Source organism: Triticum dicoccoides, chromosome 1A (assembly GCF_002162155.2).
Source record: "Triticum dicoccoides isolate Atlit2015 ecotype Zavitan chromosome 1A, WEW_v2.0, whole genome shotgun sequence".
Lineage (NCBI taxonomy): Eukaryota > Viridiplantae > Streptophyta > Magnoliopsida > Poales > Poaceae > Triticum > Triticum dicoccoides.
In genome coordinates, this window is record NC_041380.1 from 68,853,418 (window position 1) to 68,869,926 (window position 16,509).

Genomic DNA, 16,509 nt, shown 5'->3' on the forward strand with positions numbered 1-16,509 from the left:
CGAGCGATCGAAGGTCGGCGAGGAGGGTGTTGATGACGTCCCGATCCTGAGGGCGGCTAAGCGGCCGCCAAAGCTGCAGGTACCTACACATTTTAAAAATGGCGTCAGTAACACGTCTGAGAGTAACCTTTTGGATGACAAGCTTATTGCGGACAGTCCACAGCGTCCAGGCGAGGACCCCTACGCAGAGCCAACGGATATGTCGGTAGCGAGGGGGGGGGGAGGCATGGATCTCTGCGAGAAGGTCGGGGAAATTGGAATTGCACCACTGTCCACCAACCGTCTCGCAGAAACTGGACCAAAGAAACTGGGCCGTGGAGCACGCGAAGAAGATGTGGTTAGCGTCCTCCACCGTGCCGCATAGGGGGCAAAGCCCATCTCCAGGTCCGTTACGCTTGAGGACTTCGACTCCGGAGGGGAGGCGTCCACGGATCCATTGCCAAAGGAAGATCCTAATCTTCAGTGGCAGGCGGATATCCCAGATCAAACTGAAGGGCTCGGGGGCGGGCAAAGGCGCGATGGCCGCGTATAGGGACTTAGTAGAGAAGCGTCCGGAAGATTCTAGGCGCCAAGAGATGGCGTCCGGGGTGTCGGTGACGTTCATCGGGAGAAGGGCGATGTCCTCGAGGAGGGCATCCCAGGCGGCCACTTCGGGCGAGCCAAAAGGGCGGCGAAACGCGAGGCGCCCTAAGTCAATAAGGGCCATCTCAACAGAGACCCACGGGTCAACAGCAATGGCGAAGAGCTCGGGAAAGCGGGCGGCCAGAGGGGTGTCGCCGATCCACCGATCAAACCAGAACAGGGTCGCAGACCCAGACCCAACTGAGATGGACGTGCCAATGCGAAGCACAGGGAGCAGCTGAATGATGGCCTGCCAAAACTGGGATCCGCCCGAACGCTGACAGAAAGCCAGAGGCTGTCCATGGAGGTACTTGTTCCGGATGATGGTGAGCCAAAGCCCTCCGTCACCATTAGCAATACACCATAGCCACCGGGTCAGGAGGGCGATGTTCATGCGTCGGGAGGACAAAATCCCCAGACCCCCCTGGTCCTTGGGTTTACATATGTCCGGCCAACTGACCATATGGTACTTCTGTCTGTCATCCTCGCCAGCCTAGTAGAACCTGGATTGGTACTTGGCAATTTCCGTGTGCAGCGTTTCATGGAGGCTATAAAAGCTCATGAGGTACCAAAGAAGGCTGGCGAGAGAGGAGTTGATGAGAATCACACGCGCAGCCTTCGATAGCCAGCGCCCTTTCCAAGGCTCGACGCGATGTTGCATCCGGGTCACCGTGGGGCGGAGGTCCGCCACGGTGAGGCGCGAATCACTAATGGGGATCCCCAGGTAGGTCGTGGGGAAAGAACCCAGCCGACAGTTAAGTTGGTCAGTGATAGCCTGAGCTTCCACCGGAGGGTAACCAAGAACCATCACTTCGCTCTTTACGAAGTTGATCGTTAGGCGCAACATTTGCTGGAAGCACAGGAGGAGGAACTTCAGGTTAGCCACGTCCTGAGTAGAACCTTCAACCTCCCCCTCCCCCTCCGCGTATTGAAGGAGGGAGACCCCTCCCCCTCTGACTAGGTGGGGGACAATGCCGTGAATATGACCGGCACCCTTGGCTTTGTCCAGGATGGCGGCCAGAGCATCGACCACCATGTTGAACAGGAACGGCGAGAACGGGTCCCCCTGACGCACCCCACAGAGAGTGGGGAAGTATGGCCCAATCTCGCCGTTGATGTTCACCGCGGTCCGCCCACAGGAGACTAATTGCATCACGCGAGTCACCCAGCGGTCGTCAAAGCCCTTACGCAGCAGCACTTCCCGAAGGAAAGGCCAGTGCACATTATCATAAGCTTTATGAAAGTCCAGCTTCAGGAAGACATCGCGATGTTGTTTCACCCGAACTTCGTGAAGGACTTCATGGAAGACCAACACGCCATCTAAAATAAACCGGCCTTGGATGAAGGACGATTGGTTCGGGTGAGTGATCGAGTTAGCAAGCAGGGTCACCCTATTGGCGTACCCTTTGGCCAGGATCCGGAATATCACGTTAATCACGGTGATGGGACGGAACTGGCGAATATTAGAGGTGCCCGGAACCTTTGGGATGAGGGTAATGATCCCATAATTGAGGCGACCAAGGTCCATAGAGCCCGAATAGAACTCCTCGAAGAGGGCCATGACCTCAGGTTTGACTGTCTGCCAGAACATTTTAAAGAACGTAACGGGAAAGCCATCCGGACCCGAGGCGGAGCAGGGGTTCATTCCTTTAATGGCCGCGAGTACCTCTTCTTCGGCGAAGGGAGCAACAAGGGCCGCGTTGGCCTCGTCGGAAACCAACTCTACCCCCGTCCAAGTGTCGGGGGCGAGACTAGCCCCACCCCGAGGGGTGGGGGTAAAGAGGGCTTTGTAGAAGCCGTCTACATGAGCCCGAATGGCCGCGGGGCGGACAAGGGGGGCGTCATCCTCCCACAAGCAGTGGATGTAATTTCTCCGGCGTCGGCCATTCGCAACCGCCTGGAAATATGCAGTGTTCGCATCGCCGCGGAGCACCCATCTTTGGGTACCACGCTACCTCCAGTATGCCTCCTCATCTGTGTAGATGGAGGAGAGTTGATCCTCAAGATCATATCTCAGCATCCACTCATCTGGGGAGAGCCCGGAGGAGTCGGCCCGGGCGTCTAGAGCCTGAATAGCCAACATGAGAGATCTTTTACGCTCGCGGAGGTCACGGCCAAGGTTAGCGCCCCAGCCCTTCATGAATTGGCGGGCAAGCTTGGCGTAGAAGTGCCACGAGTCAACGGCGGACATGGAGCGACGGGGAGAGGCGCGAGCAAGAGTCCAACGAGCAGAGACCGCATCTCGAAAGCCGGCCTGGTTGAGCCAAAAGGACTCAAACCTAAACCGCGGCAGGAGGGGGGGCACTCGTTCGCAGAGAATAGGAGGAGAGGGACGTGGTCAGACCCAATCCGGGTAATCGCCCGGAGCGAGGTCAGGGGGCACCTCAATTCCCACTCCGGGGAAACTAGGACACGATCCAAGACGGATCGCGTCGGGTCGGCCTGGCGGTCAGTCCAGGTGAATCGCGCCCCGTCCGCTCGATCTCCCGGAGGCCGAGCTCCGCGATCCAGTCGTTGAACAACTGCATCCGGGGGAGGTTAATCCTATCATTATTCTACTCGTCTGGAGAACGGATGAGGTTAAAATCTCCGCCCACAACTACTGGGAGGAGGGAGGTGGAGATCTTTTGGTGGAGCTCTGCAAGGAAGGTCGGGGAACGGCGGTGATCCACCGGACCATAGACAATCACGACCTCCCATTTGAAGTTCAGAGCTCGCTCAAGAATCTCCATGCAAACGAAGAATTTGCCCCGGTCCATGCCGCCCACCTCGAAGGTGGCATCCTTAACCCCTAAAAGGATGCCACCGGAGTGGCCCGTGGTCCCACTAGAAGGGAACCAATGCCAGGCGAAGAGGTGAGAGCTGATGCAGTCAAGCTCATGGAGGGAGAACTCAGTACGCAAGGTTTCATGGATCGCAATGATGTCAATGTGTTCGTCACGCATGTATTCGACTAGTTGGCGGCGTCGGCCATCATGACCGAAGCCGTAGATGTTCCAAAAAAGGGCCCGTATCTAAGCCCCCAACGGGGGGCTGCTTGACCCCAGCACACGAGATGCGCTTTGGGCGCGGAGAGCAGTAGTGCGGGACCGAGTGCGCCCACGAATAGCCCCGTCAACCACCGGAGGGGCCTGAACAGCGGTACGGGCAGTCTGGTCCTCAGGGGTCCTATGCAGGCGAGCCCGAGTCTCAGCCAGCTTACATCCAGGATCTTGCGAGCCCTAATGGCCGCGATCTGCTCTAAGGGGGGACCCACTTCCCCCCTAAAAACGATGGCCGAGTCAGTGGCCACCTTGGCAAGGTGTCCAAGAGGAACGGCCTCAAGCGCGGAAAAGGAACAACATGAAGAACTGGGGAGGGAGGAATCCACACCTGACTCGAGGTTCCAGGCAGCCGCCCGGATCTCAGCACGCTCGGTGATGGACGGAACCGAGGCATCGACCGGGCGGGACGCATCGAGGCGGGCGCTGCGGCGAGACGCCGTCACCGGTGTCGAGGAGGAGCGGGGCCGCCTGGTGTACGCCACCGTCTGGGGAGGGATCACGGAGACCGGAGTGGTGATGACCACGGCCACCGCCAAAGCCGGGGAGGTAGGGGAAGTGGGGTGGGCATCAGGGGCCACCAGCGGGGGAAGCGGGGCGACAAGCACCAGGGTGTCACCAGACGCATCCCCCACAGACGGGAGCACTGGAGAGGGCTCTCCGAGGGGAGGGGTCCCACCGTCACCACCCGTGAGGACCGGAGGGGTCGGGGCCGGGGGGGACGGTGGTTCCGGATCCGATGGAGAGGAGCGACGAGCGGAGTCGACGGACGGAGAACGGGGCGACGAGGGGGGCACGACGAGCAGACCAACACTTGAGATGTCACTGGCCGACTCTGAGGCAGGGGGAGAGGGCGCCACTAGGGGTGCGGCCAGCTGAAGAGCCACCGCGAGGTCAGCGGCAGACACTGGGGTGCGGCCCTGCCCGGAGCCGCCGCGACTCGAGGGGGGGTTGGCGGGCTCACGAGACGGGGAGCGGGAGCGCTCAGAGATGTCATCGTCCTCCTCGTGGTCGTCGAAGCGGGAGTGGCGGGGGCGTCGGTGGTGGGAGCCATCGGCATCCGTGGGCCTGCCCCCCTGGAGGCTGTCGGTGAAGATGCGGGGGCGGCCGATGTGGTTCGGCGGCTCGGGGCAGATGGTGAGGTCGTATTCGTCGTCGTTGAAGAAGACCCGAAGCGTGGTGTGGAGCTTCGAGGTGTCCAGGCATTTCACCTTGACCCAGACCTCCTCCTCCTTGCGCAGAGAGAGCTCGTCGACCACCACCACCTTGCCCAGGATCTTGGACATACTGCGAATGACCCGCTCAGACCGGGCCACGTCTGGGAGGCCGGCGATGAGGATCCAAGCAGTGTCGAGGACCGCCACGGCCTTGGGATCCCACCTCGGCTCGGAGATGTTCACCACAATCCCGTTGAGGGCCAAGGTGATGTTGTCGCTACGGGTGCAGAGGCCCATGCTCAGGGCGTCGGGGAAGATCACCAAGAAGGCGTTGGGCGCGGTGGAGGTCACCTGCCAATCCCACTTGCATCGGCAGAGGTGGTTGAGCTCGGCCTCGATCAGCTCCGGAGTGGCGACACCCTCCCCCACGACCGTCACAAGGGCCAGGAGCGAGGGGGAGGGAGGCGGAAGCTCCGACACCTCAATGTGGAAGAAGCCCATGTCCTTGATGCCGTGGCCGTACATCATGATCTCCTCCGTGACCGGGCGCTTCGGACAGAGAACCGCAGGGTGCCCGGCTTCCTTGCAGAGGTAGCAGGTCGGTGGGTTGGGGCAAGCCACCTGGAAGTGGTCGGGCAGGCCGCAGTTGAAGCACGGCGGACCCTCGGGGGCGGCGACGGCACCCGAGGCCGGGGTCACCACGACGGCGGAGGAGGCGGCAGGTGGAGGGCAAGGCAGCCCCTTCTTCTTCTTCTTCTTAGCGCCCGGGCGCCCACGGTTCCCGTTGCCACCGTTAGATGGCGGAAAAGCGGCTTGGGCGCGCGGGGGCTGGTAATGCCGGTTCTCAGGGGCGGTGGACCCGGAGGCGGGAGGAGCCTGACGCGGAGGGGAAGGCCGGCGGGAGCCACGGCCGTCACGGGCCGGCGAGCGCCGGGTCGGTGACCGGCCTCGGGCAGGGGAGCGCCGGGCAGGCGAGTTGGCCCGGTCCCGGGAGTCCTCCCGAGGCGGATCCCGGCGGGCTGGCGAGTGTGAACGGCGGTCATCCCGCGCCGGGGAGCGGCGTGATTGGCGGGGAGGGGAGCGGCGGGGGTCGCGGGAGTCACGAGCAGGGGAACGGCGAGCCGGGCGGGAGGTGAGCTGGCTCCGAAGGTCAGCCTCCCGCCGGAGGCCGTCGGGGAAGGAGCGCGGAGGATCACGGCGGTCATCCACACGCCGCTTCGGGCGGGGCTCGGCATCGCCCCAGTCCCGGGGCATGGCCGGCGGGGAGGGGGGGCGAGGGGGCGCGGCGGCCGGAGGGGACAAGGGAGGCGGCCTGCGTGGCGGCGGGATGGGGAGCGAGGGGCGAGGCACGGGGGGCACGGGAAAACCCTACAGGGGGCCAAATCGAGCGCCGGGACGGGCCAGACCGCGCCGGGGGGCCCTGCTGGGCCACACCACGCGCGGCCGGGCTGGACGGCCGGCCCACGCAGCGGTCGGCGGCCTGCATCCCACCTGGTGGTCCAGCAGCCGACAGCCCGGGGGAAGGCTCGACTGGTTGGGCCCCAGGGAGGCCCAGCAGCAGCGCAGCCCGAAACGACCGGCCCGGGGCAACCAACCGGGGCACGAGGGTTTCCCCAGGCGCCGCCGCGGAGGTCGCCGCTGGGGCAAGACGGGGGCGGCGCGACCAGGGCACGGTACGCCGGCCGGCCGGAGACAGGGAGGGAGCAGCCCCGAAGGAGGAAATGAACGGGCGAAAGGGGGCTCTCCGGACAAGGATGCCCGAAAGCGCGAGCGCCGCCGCCGGCGACTGGCCGGCCGGAGCAGAGGCGGATGCCGCCAACGCGGGGGACCGCCAGGAGTCGAGCGCAGCACCGCGGTCGGCGCGGCCGGCGACGCCCCAGCCGCCAGCATGGCGCCGCCAGGGAGGGGCCCGAGACCCCAAGACATCCCCTTTCGACCCAGGAGATGGCAGCGTGCCCGACGGCCGCCGGTGGCGCCGATTGGTCCCGCGGGAGGCCGAACTCCCACCCCTGGGAGTCGGGCCGCCGGCAGGGACGGATGGAGGCGGCCGGACCGGAGCGCGGGGCGGGATGCGGTCGCGGCAGGCGATGGGGCGGCCCGCAGCCACATCGGCAGCTTCGGCGAGGTACGCCCAGAACTCGTGCGGAGGAACAGCCGGAGGAGACGGCGGGGAATCGGGCGAGGGGGGCGCCGGCGGGCCGGCCGCGGGCGAGGCCAGGGGCAAGGGCGGCAGCGGCGGCGCCGCCGAGGCGACCAGGGCGTCGCCAGAGCCAGCGCACGCGAGAGCCATCCTCTAGTGTCTTCTCGTGACCTTGATCAATACTTCATCTGTGTTCTCTTTCGTGACATGTTGTTTGAGTCTATCATTGATGAGGTTTAGCCCTGAAGAGCTGCAGGCTGCTTGTCTTCATTCTGAATCGTGTTCCTCCAGAATATTTATTTGAACACGTAGTCTCGAAAAAGCTGGACATATTCAGTCTGGGTGTTGTAGTGACAAAGATAATTACGGGACCTAGAGGCCCCACCAGAAGGGCTGAAATGACACACCAAGAGTTTACTAATCAAGTAAGTAATGATATTTTCACTTCATCAAACAGATCAACTGTCATTTTTGCAAATATTATGATAGTCTTACATTGCAAAGTACCCTTTCCTAACATATTAGTGTATTTTGTTCATAAACATGAACGTATTTCATATTCCAAATTTCTGTTGCAACACCAGTTTTATGTTTCCTTTAACCACCTAGTAAATATCCAACTTTATTTTCTACAACTTCAATCCTTTTTGCTTGTTCTTGTCTCCTTTTTTTGGAAAAGGAGGATCAGTCCCCCGCCTCTGCATCATAATGATGCACACATGCATATTGATCATTACTATGTCTTACTACATGTCTGTAAAAAATCCTAATGATGCAATGGCATGAGAGTAGCTTTGTGGCTAATCTAGTTATTGCATTTGCCCACTCCAAATTTGTGTGTGCAGATTAAGGGTCAAAGTTATACATGAAAAAAGAATGACCGACCGCATGCATTCTAAAATTACATAAAAAATAGAATGGAGGTAGTATTGTCTATGCATGAAAATTACTCTACTACTCCTTACTTAATATCAATGAAAGCAGCACTGCTATATTTCGTACAAAAAAAGGAGGCACCGAAGCTATTTTTAATTTTTTTCTTGTTCATCAACGACTAGAAAATAAGCCTTATAATTTCAAAAGGAGGATTTATCATCCTAGCCTACCTCAACTTGCTTGGGACAAAAGGCTTTGTTGTTTTTGTAGTTCTTGTTGTTGGAGGAGGATTTATCATCCTAGCTGTATGCTTCGATTTCATAGGTACATGTAAACTGGAGGAAGAGGTTGCAGGAAACATGGCATGCTTCCCGACAACTAGAAGCTTATTGCAACCAAGTGAAAATATGCATTCAAATAGCATTGACATGCATGGAGAATGATAGGCACAAAAGGCCTACTATAGTGGATATCATACATAAACTGAACCAGACTGAAATTGTGATCAAAGAGCTGAAAAATGATCAGGCTTACAGATGGACAAGGTAATTAAGACTGTTAGTTGGCATGAGTGCGCCCAGGCTTTCCTTTCATTTTTACAACATTGATGCATTCATCCGTTTTAGTGATATTTCTAGTTATTAAAAAAATGCAATTTTACAAGGGACATGAATCCTTATTCACTATTCAATATATTTATGCTACTTAAATTTTGAATCCGGAGGCAAATTGCCTTGATATTATGGTTGCCTCTACATGACTCTAAACTGCTTTTTTCTTCACTCTTTGAATTAATATAGTATCTAGGAATCATTTATGTCTTTTTTTTAGAAAAGGAGGAGGACCCCCGGCCTCTGCATCTGGACGATGCATGCAACCACTTTATTAATTATTCACACAAGACCTTACAAAGTCATACAACAGTAAGAATAAAGCCACCGTCTACGCAACATTTGTCGCTACTCCTATCCAGTTGATGTAGACATGTTGATAGTCTGGGCCTAAACCAAACAGACCTCGCAGCCAAACCTAACATCTAAGACCTGAGGTCCCAACCAGGATGCCTGCCGGGTATGGGGCACCCACTAGTCCAGTGCACTCCTCAACTAGGACGCCTGCCGGGTATGAGGCCGCCGCAGCCACCTGCCACCAATCCATCTTCAGTGATGTACTGCTGCATCTACCTTACCCGGTCTAGCTGCCGTCGACGCCACCACGACGCCAGACAACGCCACCATCCTGCGCTCGTCCATCATCACACGCCCATCGCCGAGACCCCGCTTCTCCATGCGGCCGAGTCGACCCGCCGTCATCGACGCGAGAGAAGGCATGCCACACCACCTCACGCCTCTTCCATCCGGCGCCGCTCCACAAACGATGCCCCCCAATAGGGAACATGACACCGCAGCGCCACCATCGTCCGATCCGGTGATCTTAGGATTTCTCCCGGGGCGGCACGAGCAGGTTGCCGATAGTTGCTTGACGATGCCTTCATCAAGGTAACGACGTAGACGCCGCCATCGCCCGCCATGACCGGAGTCGTCTCGGTTCTCACCGGCGACTATGTCTCCCCAACTTGCCGCCGATGCTAATAATGGGATCCAAGATCCGTCACTACCAGCCTGGCCAACCGCCTTCGATGGAGAAGGCAGTCACCAATGCCCGGGCCAAGAGACCCGGACGTCCTCGTGTCGCGAAGATTACCCAGGGGGATCTCCTCTTGCCGTTGTCGAGACGAGGCGCAGCCGCAGTGGATCTTGATCTAAACTCCTCGGGCTCAGATCAGATCTCATCGGAGCCAAAATCTCATCCGCCAAATGGCCGCCGGAGATATCCTGGCCACCGCCAACCCGCTGCGCACTGCCATTGGAGGAGGAGGGAGATGGACGCCGCTGCCCCCACGCGTTATCGCCGGCCGAGGACTGCGCCGCCGCCGCCGCCTCACCACAGGGGCTTCGCCCCGCGGTGTCCTCAGCGACGGCGGCGGTAGTGGGAGGCGATGGAGGGGGAGGGTTGATGGCGGTGTGGATGGGGACTCCCCGGGGGCGGCGCGGCGCCGCCGCCTCGGGGGAGAGAGGTCGGGGGAGAGAGGAGATGACCCATGTTTGTTCCAAACATTTACGAGTGAAAAAGTGAAGCAAAGCCTTTGAATTATTGCTTAAGCCCACCTATTTTTACAAATAATGGAGAACTTTATGTCTTTGAAACACCAGTTTGGCCATGGCTCACGATGCACCAAGGTAAAGCGTGCTATTCTGTCAAGATTTTGGTACAGTTAAATTTATGTATGGGACCTTTTAGCAGAAAGATTTTGGTAGTCAAACAATCAAGATTGTAGAGATAGACAAAGTTGGTTGTCTTACCAGGTCTGTTTTCTCTTTTTGCAGCAACAATATTATCAGGGATGTTGTAGCGCAAGGAAGTGATCAACGTGATTATCATGCTGTACATGATGAAAACCCATCACTCATGGGCCCTCTTAGGAGCATATCAGAAAACATAGAGCGGGTTGAGAATGAATACTCAGATGAAGAGGACGACCCGCTGCCAGGCGTGGAAGGGCTAAGAATCACCGGTGAAGCTTTTCCTGGAAGAGAACTTCAAGTGAGTGGGTATTCCATCAACGGGACCACAAGCTGCAAATTTGAGGTGCGCTTTATAAATGTGTTTCAACATATTCTGACATTCTACTAAATTCCTGCGTTTCTGAGTCCTGTACAACTCTCACGTTTGCAAAATGAAAATAAATTGTGCATTCAGTGGGTACGCCATTTGGAAGATGGATCGCAGAAGTTCATAGAAGGTATATATATTTCCACTAGATGCTAGGAGGCTTTTATTTTTATATTGGTGTACTGTAAGAAAATTCAAATTAACATTGTCCTTCCCTGATGCAGGTGCACGGCAGCCCATATATCTAGTTACCGCGGATGATGTGGACACTATACTAGCCGTTGAGGTCCAGCCACTAGATGACCGAGAAAGAAAGGTAAATCCTCTCGTCTGACCATTCTCGATCGGAATTTTTGTTTTAGCTTGGTCTTCTTTGGTTAGAACTATCTCCGTATCCATCAAGAAATTAGTACGGCACCCATACATTGTTTGTTTGGATAGTACAAAAGGGTTGGCCATTATAACTTTCAGTAGGATGCTCATTATATTTAACTCTATTTGAAGATTTTCTTTCGTTTTGCAGGGGGGCATCGTTAAGGTTTATGCTAATGAGGAAAGAAAAATTCCTTGCGGTGAGCTTGCTGAGATGATATTTGCATCTTGCATAGATGTCGTGAACTTTCCTGTTCAAATTGCACATGTTTTGTTTCAACTAATGATGTATCTCAGCTCCATGCCCCCCCTAAAGAATTTCTCGAATAATGTTAATTCTGCAATGGTTTTGTTTGAGTGCAACAAGAGAATATTTAAAGAACCATGCATGCACTGAGTACAGAATCATTATCTGTGCAGATCCTGAAACAAAGGAGCTTATCAAGCAAACCCTTTCAGTTGGCCATGTGTCTTATGAAGTCCTTCTGCCGGCGGTCGGTCCAAGGCTCAAAGAATTTTCTACACTCTTTTTTATGTCACATAATCTTTGAAACATTAACTTTGCAGGTTCCGGTCTTAGAAACGTGGGAACCTGCTGTATTGGCAGTAACGAGGAAAGGTTACAGCATTAAGTGCAACGGACAGCGTGGTGTTGTTGCTACAGAGACATTCCAGCAATACATGGCTGTATGTTTCCTATAGTTGGCTGTCTCTTGTTTCTGATTATACTCTGTCCAGTCACAGTAAAGCGTGACTTCGTGATAGAATCTTGTAAAATAGTGTTGTCTCTGTAAATAGCCAAGTACTCCTTCCGTTCCAAATTAGTTGAAGGTCTTGCTTTGTTTTGGCTCAATCTTTTTACCAAGCCTATATAAAAATTTGTTAATATCTACAACATCATATGGTATAGTATGAAAAATATATTTTATGATGAATCTAATGAAACTAATTTGGTGTTCTAGATGTTGATATATTTTTCTCTAGCCTTGAAAGCTACTCCCTCTGTCCCAAAATAAGTGTCTGAACTTTGTATTAACTTTAGTACAAAGTTGTACTATGGTTAAGACACTTATTTTGGGACGGAGGGAGTAGAAGTCAAGTTAATTTGGAATGGAGGGACAGGGAGCATAGATTGGCGCCGTGGAATTTATATTAGTAACATATTTTCACATAAAGTACTTTCATAATGGTATAATTTAGTAGGTTTTGTGAATTTAATAAAATGACTTGTCAAGTTTGCAGGAATTCAAGTAAAAATAGCACTTCTTTCCTGACCGGGGATAGTAATTGTTAGTTTTGCTTCATGCATTATTTACTTTTGGGTTCTCAAATGTTGAACTGAGCATTGCATTGTCTTGTTGTGCATGCACAGATGACAACTAATCTAGCATTCCTCACAAAATGAAGAAGGCAACTAATCTAGCATTCCTCACAAAATGAAGAAGGCAACTAATCTAGCATTCCTCACAAAATGAAGAAGACAACTAATCTTGGTCTATGTTTTCAGATCAGTATCCCATGTGGGCGTCCTACTGAATTTTCACTTCAGTCTGCTGATGGTGATGAGTATAGTCTCAAGCCTGCAGAAAATTCCCAGTGAGTTTGAAACTATGTACTACTCCCTCCGTCCCACAATATAAGATCATTTTTTAAGCTATGTTAGCTTGAAAAACGTTCTTATATTATGGGATGGAGGGAGTATTTCATTACATAATCTGAATTCGATGGTCTGCCGAAGGCTCGACAAATAACACTTTTCAGTTTAATATCATCATTGTTTGTGTCTCTGCTGTATTTATATTTTAGAACGTAAGAATTGTATGGGGACATAGGTACTAAGGGCCTGATTGAATTGTTGTTTTCCACGCTTTTACACCTGTAAAAGATACAGACCTCAATCAGTCGTTTTCTTTTCCGGTTGGAAATAACAGATAGCTGGTGATATACACTTGTAAAAGTAATACAGGTGTATAAATCTACCCCCATTCCAAGCGGGGCCTAAGTGTTGGTTCTTTGGATTTTGCAGATCACGAGATACTATTGTTCTAATACTGAGGGCGTTCAGGATGCAGGTACGAGTTGGTTGTCTAACATTTTGTCATTTGAACTGGCTTTGATTCGTGCCTACTATATATGCACGTGAAGTTAGCACTGTCATGTGTTTTCGTAGGATATATATCATGATATGCAGTAGGAGCAATAAGTTCACATGTTCTTTTTTGATTTTATTAGGTACATGATGAAATGAAATGCAGGCTATTGAGAAGATTAGAGCGAAGATTGGGTGCCTCCAAGTTGGAGTAGAGTAGAGTAGAAGGTTGGGGTTGCTTAAAGATATTTAAGTTTGGCTTGTGATTCTTGTGTGCAGAATGAAAGCACAAGCTTTGGTTTCCTGCATTTTATCGGTCTATGCATGTCTGTGTCTGCTCCGCTGTTAAGGATCCAATATTTGTTGGTTACTGAGTGAGATTGGAAAAGTGACCTGACGAACATAAGTCGCTTGTGTTGTGCCCTGGAACTAGAAAGAAAAGCACCTCATGAGAGGCCGGGGACGAGAAGGTCGGGGCGACGGCAGCGAGTTGGCTACGCAACGTGATGGAGACGGCAGCGGAAGTTGGCTGCGCAGATGGAAGGCTCAATGGCTGTACTACCTCGTTTTCTTCGGCATCCTGTTCCCAAAGTTTGTATGCAGAAACTAGTAACCTGTGCAGAGGCAAGATTTTCAAGGCGGCCATGGCCCATAGTAATGTCGGGTGCCGAGCTGCTGTCTAACTCGTGTGATTGTAAGCCTGTTTTTTCTAGCAAAGTTGTCTTCTTCTTTAGGCCACAATCGCCATGGTTGCTCCGCACGGCCCTTTCTGCATCCTTTTACACCTTTCGGTTAATCAATAAAGTTTGGCCTAATGCTCGATGAAAAGAAAAAACAGAGCAGCAAGCCAGCAACCCTATTATGTTGGACTGGGTGGCAAGTGTAAAATTACGCTGGACTGACTGGCAATGGCAAGTGTAAAATTACGCCGTGAAGATAAGTGGCTGAATTTTTTCTCTCTAAAAGAAAGATAACTGACTGAATTCCATCATAAAAAAACCAATATAACTGACTGAAGGCGGTTCGGGCGATCGATCCGGAACGTATGTGTACGTGTACGTGCGTGAGATCTGACGGCTGAGAGCGGTCTTATTTGTTTCTTAATTATTAATTGCAGCACTATTCCCTCAACCGAGCGAACGACCAGAGAGGTCTCCTTCCCGAGCACGACAGTTCCTAAGGCCTTGTACAACGGGAGGTGCTTAGAGAAATAAATCGAGTTTTTCTGAATCACCGGTGCCTATTTTTATAAGACAGACGCTTAGTTAAACGTCTATCATGTACAAATAAGCACCGGTGCTTAAGGAAAGCCTGATTTATTTTTCTAAGCACCTCCCATTGTACAAGGCCTAAGCCGCCGCCGCCCCGCCGCCGGTACAGGAACCCATCAGCTCCACCCTCCGTCGAGCAGCCGCTCCAGCCCAGAGCTACGGCGGCCACCGGTCCATATGCAGGTAGCCACCACTCCTTCGTCCTCCCTCCTTCCTCTTGCACCCTCTGTTTGTTCAATTTCTTTCCTGATTTTCTGTATTCGATGAGCACGTGCGGTACATTGCATATTGTGAGAATATAATGATGACTATTTCTTGATGAATACTTGCTGCATGATTTTTCCAGTGCATGTTCAAGTTTATGTACCCTACAAAAAAAAGTTTACATGTGCAAGGATTTTTGTTTGATAGGTGTTTGTGATAATGCTTGTAGGAACGAATGTTTACAAATTGTAGTTTGTATTCTTTTTTCAGATGAGCAAATGTTCAGATGAGCACGTGCGGTGAAAACATGCAATGACGAAATGCTATCCTGTGCCATACTACGCCAAACTCCATTACAACCTGCTGGGGCTCATTGAGGAACGACAAAATCCGGTCTACGGTGATCATTGCTATCCTGTGGAATATCTGGAAGCGACGAAATGCTAAAGTGTTCAGAGCTGAAGTACAGGATGCGTACACGCTACTCTGCGCCTACGCGGACGATCTAATGTTATGGTCTTATAGATGCCCCGCCGAGCTAAAGAAGTCTCTTCTTCTAGAGTGGAGCTCAATGTTGTTGCTTTTAGCTGGGAGAATGTAACTTTTCTTTTTTCACCTCCTCCCTCCCTCACCTCCATACCTCCTCTTCACCTGGTTGTAAGTTTCACGTTGGTTTAATATATTCGTTCAGGCCGGTGTAAGCCCGCCGTTGCAGCGTAAAAAAAAATGCAATAACTGACAATATATAAGAAGGAAAAGATTAAGTTGTTTTATCTGCACCGTCTTGACATGAAATCAAATCTTAGTAGCAGACTAGCAGTAACATGCAATTTGAGAGAGCAGGAGCTTTGTCTAATTGTCTTGGTTATACTGGCCGAAATTGCTTAACACATGAGTAGTTGTATTGTTGGCATGGTAGATGTCCCAAATCTTGTTTATGATTGGGAATATAGTGTACTGTTACGCTGTGTTGTTGATTTTAACAGTCAGACCTAAAATAATACCATTTCAAGTGATTGTTTCTCCTTTTGCATGTTAGCTGATTGATCTTCAGGTTCCACCTTTCGTGGCATGCCATGCTGCAAGCCTTTCTGTATTTTGGCTCAGATTGTGCTAGTGTGCACACAAGAGGAATTGTTGATTTCTTGTTTATTCATACATTTTTTGCTCAGGTTCCGCCGGAGGCCATGGTGTGGCAGCACGGCATCGTCCTCGCCATGGGCCTCAAATCCGACCACTTCGGCCCCCTCGTAGCTGTAAAATCTCTGTCCACCTCCTACCCTAGTGTGTCAGCTCATGCGTGCGTGTGATGCCCTAACTCCCGCCACCCGATCCCTCTCGCAGAAAGTGTGCGACTGCCTCCTCCGTCACGGAGCGCTGCAGCTGCCAGAGATTGTCCGCCGTCTCAAGCTCCCGCCAGGCCAAGTGAAGAACTCTCTCCTTGTCCTCATCCAGCACAATTGCGTTCAGGCCTTCTCATCGACGAGAGGCAAGCCCATATGCAAATCCTTGAGTATTTTATTTGATTTGATGCCCTCCTAGTCCGTGACTCCATTTTTCTGTGATTGTAGGCAATAGGATGGTGACGCTCTACCTGGCCATCTTCGATAATGTCCTGCATCGGCTGCGCTTCTCAAAGTTCATCTCTGTTATCCGTGCGGACATTCCAGAGGTATTTACTTTGTTGTGAACTTGATTTTAATTCACGCCTGCTTGTTATAAGTCGGGATTGATTAAAACAGCAGTCATAATTCTCTGAATGCTGAAACCAGTGTGGAGCAGATGGTACTGTAGATTTTGTGCACCTATGAATTGTGCCTTGTGATTCTCGTTGCTAGATGCATATTGACCTTGATTAATGGTCTAGAAGTGATGACATGAGGTACTTGCAAATTTAGGTCGGTGTCCCGAGGATGTCTTTTGCTCTTTCACAATATTTAGGTACTGCAATCACTAAAGATTATTAGCAGTTACCATGGCAATGACAAATGCTGATTGGTTAACGATTAGTTTGTCGGTTGTTTCAAAAATAAAAACATGTCCCCTATCTATGTTCTTTTTTTTT

The 16,509-nt window shown here is 52.4% G+C and overlaps 1 protein-coding gene and 1 pseudogene across 4 annotated transcripts in view; both read left to right on the plus strand.

The window, feature by feature from the left end:
* Positions 1-13,707, plus strand: part of LOC119363698 (probable serine/threonine-protein kinase At1g01540) — a 16,118-nt gene extending 2,411 nt beyond the window's left edge. For 3 of the 4 annotated variants that reach the window (XM_037629072.1, XM_037629081.1, XM_037629077.1), the window contains exons 5-15: positions 7,216-7,384; positions 8,160-8,380; positions 10,223-10,484; positions 10,596-10,638; positions 10,733-10,824; positions 11,032-11,080; positions 11,301-11,374; positions 11,448-11,567; positions 12,388-12,476; positions 12,907-12,952; positions 13,113-13,707. In XM_037629072.1, coding sequence (XP_037484969.1) covers positions 7,216-7,384; positions 8,160-8,380; positions 10,223-10,484; positions 10,596-10,638; positions 10,733-10,824; positions 11,032-11,080; positions 11,301-11,374; positions 11,448-11,567; positions 12,388-12,476; positions 12,907-12,952; positions 13,113-13,184 — 1,237 coding nt within the window. In that variant the 3' untranslated portion in view covers positions 13,185-13,707. The remainder of the gene's footprint in view (positions 1-7,215; positions 7,385-8,159; positions 8,381-10,222; positions 10,485-10,595; positions 10,639-10,732; positions 10,825-11,031; positions 11,081-11,300; positions 11,375-11,447; positions 11,568-12,387; positions 12,477-12,906; positions 12,953-13,112) is intronic. The other variant, XM_037629085.1, reaches the window with a different exon arrangement.
* A 1,924-nt stretch (positions 13,708-15,631) lies between these two features.
* Positions 15,632-16,509, plus strand: part of LOC119365661 — a 95,982-nt pseudogene continuing 95,104 nt past the window's right edge.